Raw genomic sequence first — 12,819 nt, forward strand, 5'->3', positions numbered from 1 at the left:
TGGGAGGGCTGGTCCGAGGGGAACCGGGGGGCTGTGGGGTGGGGGTCCGTGCGGGGGCCCAGCTCTCTGTCCCCGCGGGGAGGGCTGGTCCGAGGGGAACCGGGGGGCTGGCTGGGTGGGGGGGTCCGTGCGGGGGCCCAGCTCTCTGTCCCCGCGGGGAGGGCTGGTCCGAGGGAAACCGGGGGGCTGTGGGGTGGGGGGGTCCGTGCGGGGGCCCAGCTCTCTGTCCCCGTGGGGAGGGCTGGTCCGAGGGGAACCGGGGGGGCTGTGGGGTGGGGGGGTCCGTGCGGGGGCCCAGCTCTCTGTTCCCGCGGGGAGGGCTGGTCCGAGGGGAACCGGGGGGCTGTGGGGTGGGGGTCCGTGCGGGGGCCCAGCTCTCTGTTCCCGCGGGGAGGGCTGGTCCGAGGGGAACCGGGGGGCTGTGGGGTGGGGGGTCCGTGCGGGGGCCCAGCTCTCTGTCCCCGCGGGGAGGGCTGGGTCCGAGGGGAACCGGGGGGCTGTGGGGTGGGGGGTCCGTGCGGGGGCCCAGCTCTCTGTCCCCGCGGGGAGGGCTGGTCCGAGGGGAACCGGGGGGCTGTGGGGTGGGGGTCCGTGCGGGGGGCCCAGCTCTCTGTCCCCGCGGGGAGGGCTGGTCCGAGGGGAACCGGGGGGCTGTGGGGTGGGGGGGTCCGTGCGGGGGCCCAGCTCTCTGTTCCCGCGGGGAGGGCTGGTCCGAGGGGAACCGGGGGGCTGTGGGGTGGGGGGTCCGTGCGGGGGGCCCAGCTCTCTGTCCCCGCGGGGAGGGCTGGTCCGAGGGAAACTGGGGGGCTGTGGGGTGGGGGTCCGTGCGGGGGTCCAGCTCTCTGTCCCCGTGAGGAGGGCTGGTACGAGGGGAACCGGGGGGCTGTGGGGTGGGGGTCCATGCGGGGGTCCAGCTCTCTGTCCCCGCAGGGAGGGCTGGTACGAGGGGAACCGGGGGGCTGTGGGGTGGGGGGGTGGGGGGGTCCGTGCGGGGGGCCCAGCTCTCTGTTCCCGCGGGGAGGGCTGGTCCGAGGGGAACCGGGGGGCTGTGGGGTGGGGGGTCCGTGCGGGGGCCCAGCTCTCTGTCCCCCGCGGGGAGGGCTGGTCCGAGGGGAACCGGGGGGCTGTGGGGTGGGGGGTCCGTGCGGGGGCCCAGCTCTCTGTCCCCGCGGGGAGGGCTGGTACGAGGGGAACCGGGGGGCTGTGGGAGGGGGGGGTGGGGGGTCCGTGCGGGGGCCCAGCTCTCTGTTCCCGCGGGGAGGGCTGGTCCGAGGGGAACCGGGGGGCTGTGGGGTGGGGGGTCCGTGCGGGGGCCCAGCTCTCTGTTCCCGCGGGGAGGGCTGGTCCGAGGGGAACCGGGGGGCTGTGGGGTGGGGGGTCCGTGCGGGGGCCCAGCTCTCTGTCCCCGCGGGGAGGGCTGGTACGAGGGGAACCGGGGGGCTGTGGGGTGGGGGGGGTCCGTGCGGGGGCCCAGCGCTCTCTGTCCCCGCGGGGAGGGCTGGTACGAGGGGAACCGGGGGGCTGTGGGGTGGGGGGTCCGTGCGGGGGCCCAGCTCTCTGTCCCCGCGGGGAGGGCTGGTCCGAGGGGAACCGGGGGGGCTGTGGGGTGGGGGTCCGTGCGGGGGTCCAGCTCTCTGTCCCCGCAGGGAGGGCTGGTACGAGGGGAACCGGGGGGCTGTGGGGTGGGGGTCCGTGCGGGGGTCCAGCTCTCTGTCCCCGCGGGGAGGGCTGGTCCGAGGGAAACCGGGGGGCTGTGGGGTGGGGGTCCGTGCGGGGGGTCCAGCTCTCTGTCCCCTTGGGGAGGGCTGGTCCGAGGGAAACCGGGGGGCTGTGGGGTGGGGGTCCGTGCGGGGGTCCAGCTCTCTGTCCCCGCAGGAGGGCTGGTACGAGGGGAACCGGGGGGCTGTGCTCGGCTGCGTGGGGCTCTCGGCCCAGGGGGGACCCCAGCCCATGATGCAGCTGAAGGTGACGGCCCTGATGAGCGCCTGGCTCTGTGTGAGTACCGGGGGGGGCTCCCGACGCCCCCTTTTGTCGGGAGATTTGGGAGCAAAAGAGGCAGGAAGCTTGGGACTCTGCTCCATGCCAATGGGGACTTGAGGGGCTGGGTCCCGGACGCCTGGGTCCCCTCATTGCTGCCCATGCCAATCTGCTTGCAGGCTGGGGTGGGGGGCGGAGAGCCCACTGACTAGGGGGAGGGAGCGGAGCAGGAAGCGGGATGGGGCTGAGGGAGTGCTGGGGGCAGGAAGCGAAGGGGTGTGGGGGTAGGGGGCGCCCCTGACTCCCCCCCGTTTCCCCCCCAGAGGACGGGTGTCGCTGCAGCTGGAGGAGCCGGGGGGGAGGTCGGAGCTGAGCACGGACAGGCTTGCGGCCGTGATGGGTGGAGAGGTCAGTGGTGTCCCCTCGCCCCCAGTCCTGCCCCTAGGGCGGCCCCATCACTGAGACATGGGGGGCTGGCTCTGTCCCGGCCCTTTAGCCAGGCCCTGAGTGTGACGCCAGGGCCCCTGCCCCACCCTGCTCCCCCCACTCTTTAGCCCCAGCCAGGATCTCTCCCCCCGCAAGGTCTCGGGGCCAGCCGGGACCACGCAGCATCTGCCAGTCCCAGGGGCGCTGGGCCCAGGCCAGAGGGGCTCAGCTCGCCCCTCTGAGCCCCCCCATCGGGGGGCCCGCCCTGCCCCACCCCCAGGTGACCCTGTGCAGACGCGGGTGGCGGATTCCTTAGAGCTGGACCAACCCTCCCCCTAACGCTGCCCCCAGGAGGCGAACTTCTCCGGCCTGAGCCCCGCCGAGAACCGGCACCTCCAGGCCTCCCTGCTGCGGCTGGACGGGGTCACCCAGGTCAGAGAGCTGGGGCCGCGCCCAGGAGTTGGGGGGGTGCAACGGGTGGGGTCTGTCACTTGGTGGGTCTCAACATGTCGGGCCAATGGAGGTCCTGGGGGTCGGACGGGGTCAGGCTGTCTCCCCCAGCAGGCGGTGGAGGCGGGCGGGTGCCAGGGGTACTAGGGGTCTGACTGTGTCTCCCCCAGTGGGCGGGTGGAGGTGGGTGAGCGGTTACTAGGGGTCTGACTGTGTCTCCCCCAGCAGGCGGTGGAGGCGGGCGGGTGCCAGGGGTACTAGGGGTCTGACTGTGTCTCCCCCCAGTGGGCGGTGGAGGTGGGTGAGCGGTTACTAGGGATCTGACTGGTGTCTCCTCCCAGCAGGGGCGGTGGAGGCGGGTACTGGGGGTCTGACGGTGCCTCTCCCCAGTGGGCGGTGGAGGCGGGTACCAGGGGTACCGGGGGTCTGACTGTGTCTCTCCCCAGCGGGCGGTGGAGGCGGGTACTGGGGGTCTGACGGTGCCTCTCCCCAGTGGGCGGTGGAGGCGGGTACCAGGGGTACCGGGGGTCTGACTGTGTCTCTCCCCAGCGGGCGGTGGAGGCGGGTACCAGGGGTACCGGGGGTCTGACTGTGTCTCTCCCCAGCGGGGCGGTGGAGGCGGGGTACCGGGGGTCTGACTGTGTCTCTCCCCAGTGGGCGGCGAAGGCGGGTACCAGGGATCTGACTGTGTCTCCCCCAGCGGGCGGTGGAGGTGGGTGGGCGGTTACTAGGGGTCTGACTGTGTCTCTCCCCAGCGGGCGGCGGAGGCGGGTACCAGGGGTACCGGGGGTCTGACGGTGTCTCTCCCCAGCGGGCGGTGGAGGCGGGTGTGCGGGTACCGGGGATCTGACTGTGTCTCTCCCCAGCGGGCGGTGGAGGCGGGTACCAGGGGTACCGGGGGTCTGACTGTGTCTCTCCCCAGCGGGCGGCGGAGGCGGGTACCGGGGGTCTGACGGTGTCTCTCCCCAGCGGGCGGTGGAGGCGGGTGTGCGGGTACCGGGGATCTGACTGTGTCTCTCCCCAGCGGGCGGTGGAGGCGGGGTACCAGGGGTACCGGGGGTCTGACTGTGTCTCTCCCCAGCGGGCGGCGGAGGCGGGTGTGCGGGGTACCGGGGATCTGACTGTGTCTCTCCCCAGCGGGCGGGTGGAGGCGGGTACCAGGGGTACCGGGGTCTGACTGTGTCTCTCCCCAGCGGGCGGCGGAGGCGGGTACCGGGGGTCTGACGGTGTCTCTCCCAGCGGGGCGGTGGAGGCGGGGTGTGCGGGTACCGGGGATCTGACTGTGTCTCTCCCCAGCGGGCGGTGGAGGCGCGGGTACCAGGGGGTACCGGGGGTCTGACGGTGTCTCTCCCCAGCGGGCAGTGGAGGCGGGTGTGCGGGTACCGGGGATCTGACTGTGTCTCTCCCCAGCGGCGGGGCGGTGGAGGCGGGTACCAGGGGTACCGGGGGTCTGACGGTGTCTCTCCCCAGCGGGCGGTGGAGGCGGGTGTGCGGGGTACCGGGGATCTGACTGTGTCTCTCCCCAGCGGGCGGGTGGAGGCGGGTACCAGGGGGTACCGGGGGTCTGACGGTGTCTCTCCCCAGCGGGCGGTGCGAGGCGGGTGTGCGGGTACCGGGGATCTGACTGTGTCTCTCCCCAGCGGGCGGTGGAGGCGGGTACCCGGGGTACCGGGGGTCTGACGGTGTCTCTCCCCAGCGGGCGGTGGAGGCGGGAGTGCGGGGTGCTGGTGGACGCCGAGTACACCTACGTGAACCCCGCGCTGACGCTTGTCACCCTGGCGCTGATGGGGCGTTGGAATCGCACCCAGCCCTGGGTGTGGAACACCTACCAGTGTTACCTGCAGGTACCCCCCGCCCCGGCCTGCACCCCCGGGCCAGCCTCCCCCCACGGCCCCCGGCCTGGACCCCACGGCCGGCCTCCCCCCAAGCCCCCCCCTGAGCCCGGCGCTGCTCTCTCACAGGACTGCCTGGCGCGGCTCGGTGCGGACGCGGCGCTGGCCGAGCGTCGGGGCTTCTGGTTTCGGGGTGAAGCTGGTGCGTGGGGCCTACTTGGAGCAGGAGCGGCGGCTGGCGCGGGGAGCGGGGGATACCCTGACCCCCTGCACCCCACCTGGGAGGGCCACCAACCACAGGTGAGTGGGAGAGGGGGTTGGACACCTGGCTCCCCCCCGCCGCCTCTGCCACCTTGATCCCAACAGGAAGCTGGGGGGCCTGTGGTGACCCCATGGTTTGCATGCATGTGTGGTGGGGTGCAGGACACCTGGGTCTCATGCTGAACGGGTGGAGCAATGATCCGGGGGGGAGCAAGGTTGAGGGCGCAGGAGGCCCGGGGCCCGGGCCGGCGCTGGGCGAGCTTGGGGCACAGGAGGCCGGGGCCTGGGCCCACGCTGGTGCTGGGCGAACTTGGGGCACAGGAGGCCCGGGCCCACGCTGGTGCTGGGCAAGCTTGGGGCACAGGACGCCTGGGTCCCAGGCCCACGCTGGGCGAGCTTGGGGGCGCAGGATGCCTGGGTCCCGGGCCCACGGTGGCACTCTGTATTGCAGCTACGAGCGCTGCCTGGACCTGCTGCTGGAGCTGGTGGCTCGGGACGGGCAGCGGTGCCAGCTAATTGTGGCCAGCCACAACGAGGCCTCTGTGAGCCACACCGTCCACAGGTCAGTGGGGTGGGGTGGGGGGTGGGGTGGGGGGCAGGCCCCTGCGGTTACCCTCCCAGCGGGCACGGCTCCCTCCTGCCCGGCGTGGAAGCGGGGGGGGGGGGGTGAGGGCAAAGGAGGGGCAGGGGGTCACAGGCCTAATCCGGGTCCCCTTACAGGATGGAGGAGCTGGGGCATTGCCAAGGACGGAGGGGCCGTGTGCTTCGGGCAGCTGCTGGGCATGTGTGACCACGTCTCCCTGGCCTTGGGTACATGCTCCCCCGCGGGCCCCCTCACAGCACGTGCCCCCCCGCGCACACAGAGCCCCCCTGCTGGCCCCCTCAGAGTGTGCAACACCCCCCGCTGTTCCCCCCAGCGCGCGCGGCGCCCCCCGCTGCCCCCCCCTCCCAGCGCGCGGCGCCCCCCCCGGCGCACGGGCGCCCCCCCCGCCGCGCGGCGGACCCCCCCCCCCCGCGCAGCCCCCCCCTGCTGCCCCCCCCTCAGAGTGTGCAACACCCCCCCGCTGTTCCCCCCAGCGCGCGGCGCCCCCCCGCTGCCCCCCCCTCCCAGGCGCGCGGCGCCCCCCCCGCGCACTGGCGCCCCCCACCCGCGCGGCGGACCCCCCCCGCCCCGCGCGGCCCCCCCCTGCTGCCCCCCCTCAGAGTGTGCAACACCCCCCGCTGTTCCCTCCCAGGAGCGCGCGGCGCCCCCCGCTGCCCCCCCTCCTCCCAGGCGCGCGGCGCCCCCGCCCGCGCACGGCGCCCCCCCCGCCGCGCGGCGGACCCCCCCCCCCCGCGCCGGCCCCCCCTGCTGCCCCCCCTCAGAGTGTGCAACACCCCCCGCTGTTCCCCCCAGCGCGCGGCGCCCCCCGCCTGCCCCCCCTCACAGCGCGCGGGCGCCCCCCCGTGCACGGCGCGCCCCCCCCTCCAGGCGCGGGCGGCCCGCCCCCCCCCCCGTCGCGCGGCCCCCCCCTGCTGCCCCCCCTCAGAGTGTGCAACACCCCCCGCTGTTCCCCCCCAGCGCGCGGCGCCCCTCGCTGCCCCCCCCACCCCGCGCCGGCGGCGCCCCCTCGCGCCACAGCGCACGGCGCCCCCCCGCCCGCGCGCGGCCCCCCCCCCCCCCCGCGCCCGGCCCCCCCCTGCTGCCCCCCCCTCAGAGTGTGCAACACCCCCCCGCCTGTTCCCCCCCAGCGCGCGCGGCGCCCCCCCGACTGCCCCCCCTCTCCCAGCGCGCGGCGCCCCCCCCCGCGCGCGGCGGGCGGCCCCCCCCCCGCGCACGGCCGCCCCCCCCCCGCTCGCGCGGCGGCGCCGCCCCCCCCCCCCCCCCCGCGCGGCCCCCCCCTGCTGACCGTCTCTCTCCTGCAGGCCAGGCTGGGTACCGCCATCTACAAGTCGATCCCCTACGGGGCGGTGGAGGACGTGCTGCCGTACCTGGTGCGCCGGGGCCCAGGAGAACCGGAGCGTGCTGCAGGGGCACCCGCAAGGAGCGGGGACCTCCTCCGCCAGGAGCTCTGGAGGCGCCTGCAGTGCCGCCCCTGAGGAACCCCGGCGTCCGAGAGAACCGCTGCCGCCCCCCCAACCCGTCCTGCTCTTTCCCCCAGAGACTGTGGGAGTGGGGCCCTTGGCCTGAGTCAGTCAGCCTGTCGCCTCCCACCCTGCCCTGAGGGATTCTGGGAGGGGGAATTGGGGCCTGACTTACCCAGCTAGGCTCAGCGAGGGCGGGGGGGTGGTACGGGACACTCCTGTCCATAGCCCCCACCCCCTACTCCCAGCAACCCCCTGGAAGTGGGAACCCCCAATGATTCTGCCCCTGCCTGCCCCAATAAAAGCAAATCATCTCACCTCCTGGTGTCAGAGGAGCAGCCGTGTTCGTCTGTATCCGCAAAAAGAACAGGAGGACTCGTGGCACCTTAGAGACTAACCCATTTATTTGAGCGTGAGCTTTCGTGAGCTACAGCTCACTTCATCGGATGCATACCGTGGAAAATACAGTGGGGAGATTTATATACATAGAGAACATGAAACAATGGGTGTTTTACCACTACAAAAGGTTTTTCTCTCTCCTGCTGGTAATAGCTTATGTAAAGTGTATGATACAATGTGTATGAGAATCAAGGTGAGCCATTTCCAGCACAAATCCAGGGTTTAACAAGAACGTCTGAGGAAGGGGGGGTCGGGGGGGTTAGGAAAACAAGGGGAAATAGGTTACCTTGCATAATGGCTTAGCCACTCCCAGTCTCTATTCAAGCCTAAGTTAATTGTATCCAATTTGTAAATGAATTCCAATTCAGCAGTTTCTCGCTGGAGTCTGGATTTGAAGTTTTTCTGTTGTAATATCGCAACTTTCATGTCTGTAATCACGTGACCAGAGAGATTGAAGTGTTCTCCGACTGGTTTTGAATGTTATAATTCTTGATGTCTGATTTGTGTCCATTTATTCTTTTACGTAGAGACTGTCCAGTTTGGCCAATGTACATGGCAGAGGGGCGTTGCTGGCACATGATGGCACAGATCACGTTGGTGGATGCGCAGGTGAACGAGCCTCTGATCGTGTGGCTGATGTGATTAGGCCCTGTGATGGTGTCCCCTGAATAGATATGTGGGCACAGCTGGCAACGGGCTTTGTTGCAAGGACAGGTTCCTGGGTCAGTGGTTCTGTTGTGTGGTTGCTGGTGAGTATTTGCTTCAGGCTGGGGGGCTGTCTGTAGGCAAGGACTGGCCTGTCTCCCAAGATCTGTGAGAGTGATGGGTCGTCCTTCAGGATAGGTTGTAGATCTTTGATGATGCGCTGGAGAGGTTTTAGTTGGGGGCTGAAGGTGACGGCTAGTGGCGTTGTTATTTTCTTTGTTAGGCCTGTCCTGTAGTAGGTGACTTCTGGGAACTCTTCTGGCTCTATCCATCTGTTTCTTCACTTCCGCAGGTGGGTATTGTAGAGTTTTCCCCTTCCAAAGCCGTGTTTATTGACTGAACGGGGGCCCAGTGGGGTGGCGCTGGGTAGTGATGCCGAGCTCAGCTCCAGCCCCGTGAAGGGGGAAACCGTATCAGCCCGTCAGGAAGTGAACCCAGGCATCCTGGCTCCCAGCACTCCCTGCTCTAGTCCCTCTGTCCGCCCCGAGCTGTAGGGGGCTGCTAGGCACTGCTGGGCCCAGGTGTCACAGAGGCCCTGGGCGATGCTCTGGAACTGCTCCCTCCGGAGCTGGGCAGGACTCTGGGGCAGTCTCCTCTCGGGGAGCAGCCTGTCTGCAGGACACACAGCTCCCCCGGCTCCACCTTCCTATGTCTGACCTCAGAGCATTCAGCATCCTCTGCCCCTCCGGGCGCTTCCCACAGTGAGTCCGCTCAAGCGGGGTCCTAGGGGGGCCAGAGGGTCCTGCCCCCCAACTCCGCAGTCAGACGTGACTCTCCGGCAGCCGGGGAAACAGGAGGTTTATTAGACGACAGGAACATGGTCTAACACAGAGCTTGTAGGTGCAGAGAACAGGACCCCTCAGCTGGATCCATGTTGGGGGGCAGTGAGCCAGACAACCCCGTCTGCCCTTCACTCCTCGTCCCCAGCCAGCCCCAAACTGAAACTCCCCCCAGCCCCTCCTCCTCTGGGCTTTGTCCCTTTCCGGGGCCACAAGGTCACCGGATTCCTTTGTTCTCCAACCCTTTAGCTCTCACCTTGCAGGGGGGAAGTGGCCAGGCCACCAGTGGCCAGGAGACAGAGTGTCGACCATTTATGGACCCTGGCCCTTTGCAACAATCACACCCCCTGCCTTACCCCACCCCCTAGAGACTTACGAACTGCCTAGGAGAAACTGAGGCACCCGTACAATATTCAGAGGAAACATTAAGAACAGTCCCACTTTGTCACACCAGGGCTTGGCGTGGGGCAGAGCTCAGTGACCCGACTAGTGCGTTGCGAGACGTTTGCTAGGTGGGGGTGGCTCCTGGAGGGTGTCTGGTGTGTCCCCCATCCTCGTGCAGGTGGGGACGGTGCCCTCCAACAGGGCCTCTTCCCAGGCTGGATCTGCCTCCCTTGGGGGGTGGGGTTCCCAGTGCTTCTGCCTCTGTCAGAGCAACACAGACTGTCATGGCCCTGCCTTCCCCTGCTCAGTGTGACAGCTGGGGCCGTTCTCCAGGGGGCGCCAGCTCCCACCCAGCCCCAGGGGGGACAGGCTGGCTCAGGGGACGGGGCATGGGGCCCGGGGCTGTTCCCCTCCATGGGGCAGGGGACTGGCTGGCTCAGGGCCGGGGGCAGTGAAATATGGCCCCATCTCAGTACCCCTCTCCCCTGTGCACTATCTCACCTTCCTCCTCTGCTGCCAAACCTGCAGGAAGGAAAGACAAGGCCTGTGGGTGCGTGAGGCCCCCAAAGTGCCGCAGGAGTGAGTCAGGAGTGGGGGGGGCGCTTACCCAGAGTGCTCCGCTCACCAGCACTACCACCGCCAAGCCAATGCCAACACCAACGCCAACGCCGGACCAGCCCTTCCATGCCGGCTGCGGCTCTGGGGAGACAAAACCATGGCCAAGTCACTGGCAGGGTCTGGCCCAGAAGGCGAGGCTCCCTCAACCCCCTCCTGCCCCCCCAGATTCCTGGGTCCTCACCTTCCAGGCCAAGCATCCCGGTGCGGTTCTGCTGGTGGAAGGTGGTGTTGACGATGCAGGTGTAGCTGGCGGTTGGGGAGCAGGGCACGTCAGCCGTGTGGGCGGCGCTATACAGCCCCTGGGGGTCCTTGGCCGCCAGTGTCCTGGCCCCATAGTCCCTGCCAGTGCTGTCGCGGATGGTGACGGTGGCGAGGGGGTAGCCGCCCTCTGCGAGGCATGTCAGTGTCACGTTCTGCAGGGAGGGGGAGCAGGGCTTGGGCTGGAGCCAGGATAGATGATAGGGACCTGTGGGAAAGAGCCACGTGAAAAGGATGGGGTCTACATGAGCTGTTCCCACTCAAGAGAGATCTTGGTGTCATTGTGGAGAGTTCTCTGAAAACACCCATGCAACGTGCAGCTGCAGTCAAAAAAAAGCGAACAATGTTAGGAACCATTAGAAAAGGGAGAGATAATAAGATCGAAAATATCATATTGCCTGTATATAAATCCCTGGTACGCCCACGTCTTGAACACTGGGTGCAGCTCTGGGCACCCCAACTCAAAACAGATACATTGGAATTGGAAAAGGTATAGAAAAGGGCAACAATGATTAGGGGCATGGAACGGCTGCTGTATGAGGAGAGATTAGTAAGACTGGGGCTGTCCAGCTTGGAAAAGAGAGGGCTATAAAATCATGGCTGGTGTGGAGAAAGTTAGTTTTATTTATTCCTCGTAACACAAGAACTCGGGGTCACCCAACGACATTAATCGGCAGCAGGTTTAACACAAACACAAGGAAGCATTTCTTCACCCAACGCCCAGACAGCCTGGAGAACTCTGTGCTAGGGGATGTTGTGAGGGCCAAAACTATAACGGGGTTCAACAAAGAGCTAAGTTCCTGGAGGAGGGGTCCATCACTGGCTATTAGCCAGGCTGGGGAGGGACGCAGCCCCCTGCTCTGAGTGTGCCTAGCCTCTAAGTGCTGGAAGCCGGGACGGGAGTGGACGACAGGGATGGACCCACACTAATTGCCCGTTCTGTTCATTTCTCTGAAGCGCCGGTCACAGAGGATATGGGGCTAGATGGACCATTGGTCTGACCTGTGCACTGTATTAAAGACAGATGCTGCCCAGTCGCAGGGCTGGATAAGAACCCCCTGTGCTCCATTTCCCACTCCTGTGAGCCAGCCTGTCCCCCGACATGGGGCCAGATCAGAGCCGGCACCCGTGAGGGGGGACAGACCCCATATGCCATTCCCCACCCATGGAGGGGAAAGGCCCTGTGTCCCATATACCTGTGAGCCGAAGCTCCGTCTCCCTTATGCCCATGCCGCGGTTGCTCTTTACCCGGCACCGGTACCTGCCCTCGTCAGCCAGCGTCACGTTGTGTAGCCGGAGCGTCCCGTCCCCACGCCTGGGCTGCCCAGCTGGGACAGTGGCACGGCCCTGATAGGCCGGGTCGTCATATGAGGCCAGGTGTTCCCCTCGGTAGTAGGTGTAGACGTTCTTCTCGCTGTCCAGCCCCAGCCGGGTCCAGTACAGGATCAGGTCCGCCACGGGCGGATAGGTGCAGTTCAGCAGCGCCATGCCCCCCAGCACAGCCTCCGAGGTCGCGGGCAGCTCCACAGGCAGCTTGTCTGCAATGAGAGAGGGGGTGAGCGGGGGGCTGCATCCGGAGGTCCCCACGGCTGGGCGAGCTGTACGTACCTGACCCCAGCCCCCGCAGGGAGCCGAGCTGGGTGAGGAGCAGGAGAGCAACGGTAGAGCCTGTGGGGGGAGAGGAGAGCGGTGAGCCTAACCCAGTACCAGCCCCATTCCCACCCTGTCCCCCAGCTCCCTGCCCTGCAGCTGGATCCGAGCTGGCGCCCCCGGGAGGGGAAAGGCCCCGTGTCCCACCCCCAACTCACTCATGGGGCAGCCGGTGCTCTCTCATCAGCACTGGGGCCGCGTCCCTGCGGCCGCACCCCGAACCTCTGTGCTGTCGCTGATCCCGTTCCCAGCTGGGCTCAGGCGAAGGGAAAGCAAAAGTGGCCCCGACAGCCCAGTTCCCTCCCTCTCTTCAGTCTTGATGACCCCGGGCTGAGCAGCCACTTTCATTTTCCCCTGTGGGAGGCTGCTGCGTTGGGTCCCTTTGGCTCTGCCCGGCTGTCCCATCCTGACCCAGCCCCGCTGCTGACTGTGAGCTGTGGGGGAGTGAGGGAGAGCTGCGCAGGGGACTCTGGGAGCTGGGGGGTGGCTTGAGCTGGCCCCGTCCCGTGCGGGCGTGGCTGGCGCACCCCTGCTCTCTGGGCCTGGTGCCAAGTCCTCTCTGCTCTCGAGTGCTTGGCAGCAGCAAGTCCGCAAAGCCCTCGCTGGCGCCAGTGCTGGCCCTGTGGCCGGGGGAGCCTGGATTTCAACACCCGATCCCTGTACGTTGCCATCTCGCTCTATCCCCCGCTCGGTGGCACCCAGCCAGGCCAATGCCTCTGTGCCTGACCGATGTCCGGCTTTCCCCTGGGGCTCCTTTCCCAGCCAGCCCGGCGCTCCCAGCCTGGATAAAGCCCCTCGGGCCCTGGCAGCTGTGACATGAGCCGCTCCAGGAGCGAACCCACTGCCAAGCCCCAGTAATCCGGCAGGGAGCAGGTTGTCCCCCCGCCTGCTTCTCTAGGGTGTGACTCTGCCCCGCCAAGCTAGTGCCGCCAGGCTGCCGTCTGGGCAGCCAGGGCTGGCCCCCCCTGAAGCCCACGACTTGGGGGGTCTGGCTGCACAGCATGGCCCTGGCAGCA

The 12,819-nt window shown here is 68.1% G+C and overlaps 2 protein-coding genes across 5 annotated transcripts; one reads left to right on the plus strand and one right to left on the minus strand.

The window, feature by feature from the left end:
- Window positions 1-1,875: 1,875 nt before the first annotated feature.
- PRODH2 (proline dehydrogenase 2) lies at window positions 1,876-7,025 on the plus strand (the record flags this gene model as incomplete). The annotated part of the gene is given in 13 exon segments (XM_077806894.1): window positions 1,876-1,999; window positions 2,303-2,385; window positions 2,755-2,835; window positions 3,665-3,688; window positions 4,569-4,697; window positions 4,815-4,871; window positions 4,873-4,929; window positions 4,932-4,970; window positions 4,972-4,985; window positions 5,398-5,517; window positions 5,677-5,756; window positions 6,852-6,865; window positions 6,867-7,025. Coding segments are annotated over 13 exon segments (981 nt in total), but the record flags the coding sequence as incomplete, so codon positions are not given.
- A 501-nt stretch (window positions 7,026-7,526) lies between these two features.
- On the minus strand, window positions 7,527-12,246 carry LOC144258693 (CD276 antigen-like). 4 transcript variants are annotated; one of them, XM_077806887.1, is made up of 7 exons: window positions 11,962-12,246; window positions 11,762-11,821; window positions 11,350-11,691; window positions 10,077-10,361; window positions 9,885-9,976; window positions 9,779-9,799; window positions 7,527-9,538 (listed from the first exon to the last, which is right to left on the minus strand). In XM_077806887.1, exons 1-7 carry the CDS (start codon window positions 11,963-11,965, stop codon window positions 9,380-9,382), a joined length of 963 nt encoding a protein of 320 aa, XP_077663013.1. In that variant the 5' UTR covers window positions 11,966-12,246; the 3' UTR covers window positions 7,527-9,379. The 4 variants fall into 4 exon arrangements, with proteins under 4 accessions (XP_077663013.1, XP_077663015.1, XP_077663012.1 ...); XM_077806889.1 differs by lacking the exon at window positions 9,779-9,799; XM_077806886.1 differs by having other exon boundaries at window positions 9,779-9,976.
- Window positions 12,247-12,819: the final 573 nt, after the last annotated feature.

Source organism: Eretmochelys imbricata, unplaced genomic scaffold (assembly GCF_965152235.1).
Source record: "Eretmochelys imbricata isolate rEreImb1 unplaced genomic scaffold, rEreImb1.hap1 Scaffold_34, whole genome shotgun sequence".
Taxonomy (NCBI): domain Eukaryota; kingdom Metazoa; phylum Chordata; order Testudines; family Cheloniidae; genus Eretmochelys; species Eretmochelys imbricata.

Bases quoted from the DNA above. Each gene is read 5' to 3' on its own strand.
- LOC144258693 (XM_077806886.1), bottom strand. The intron at 11,692-11,761 runs GTACGTACAGCT...CTCTCATTGCAG, and splicing joins CCTGCGGGGGCTGGGGTCAG to ACAAGCTGCCTGTGGAGCTG. The intron at 10,362-11,349 runs GTATATGGGACA...TCTTTCCCACAG, and splicing joins GACGGAGCTTCGGCTCACAG to GTCCCTATCATCTATCCTGG.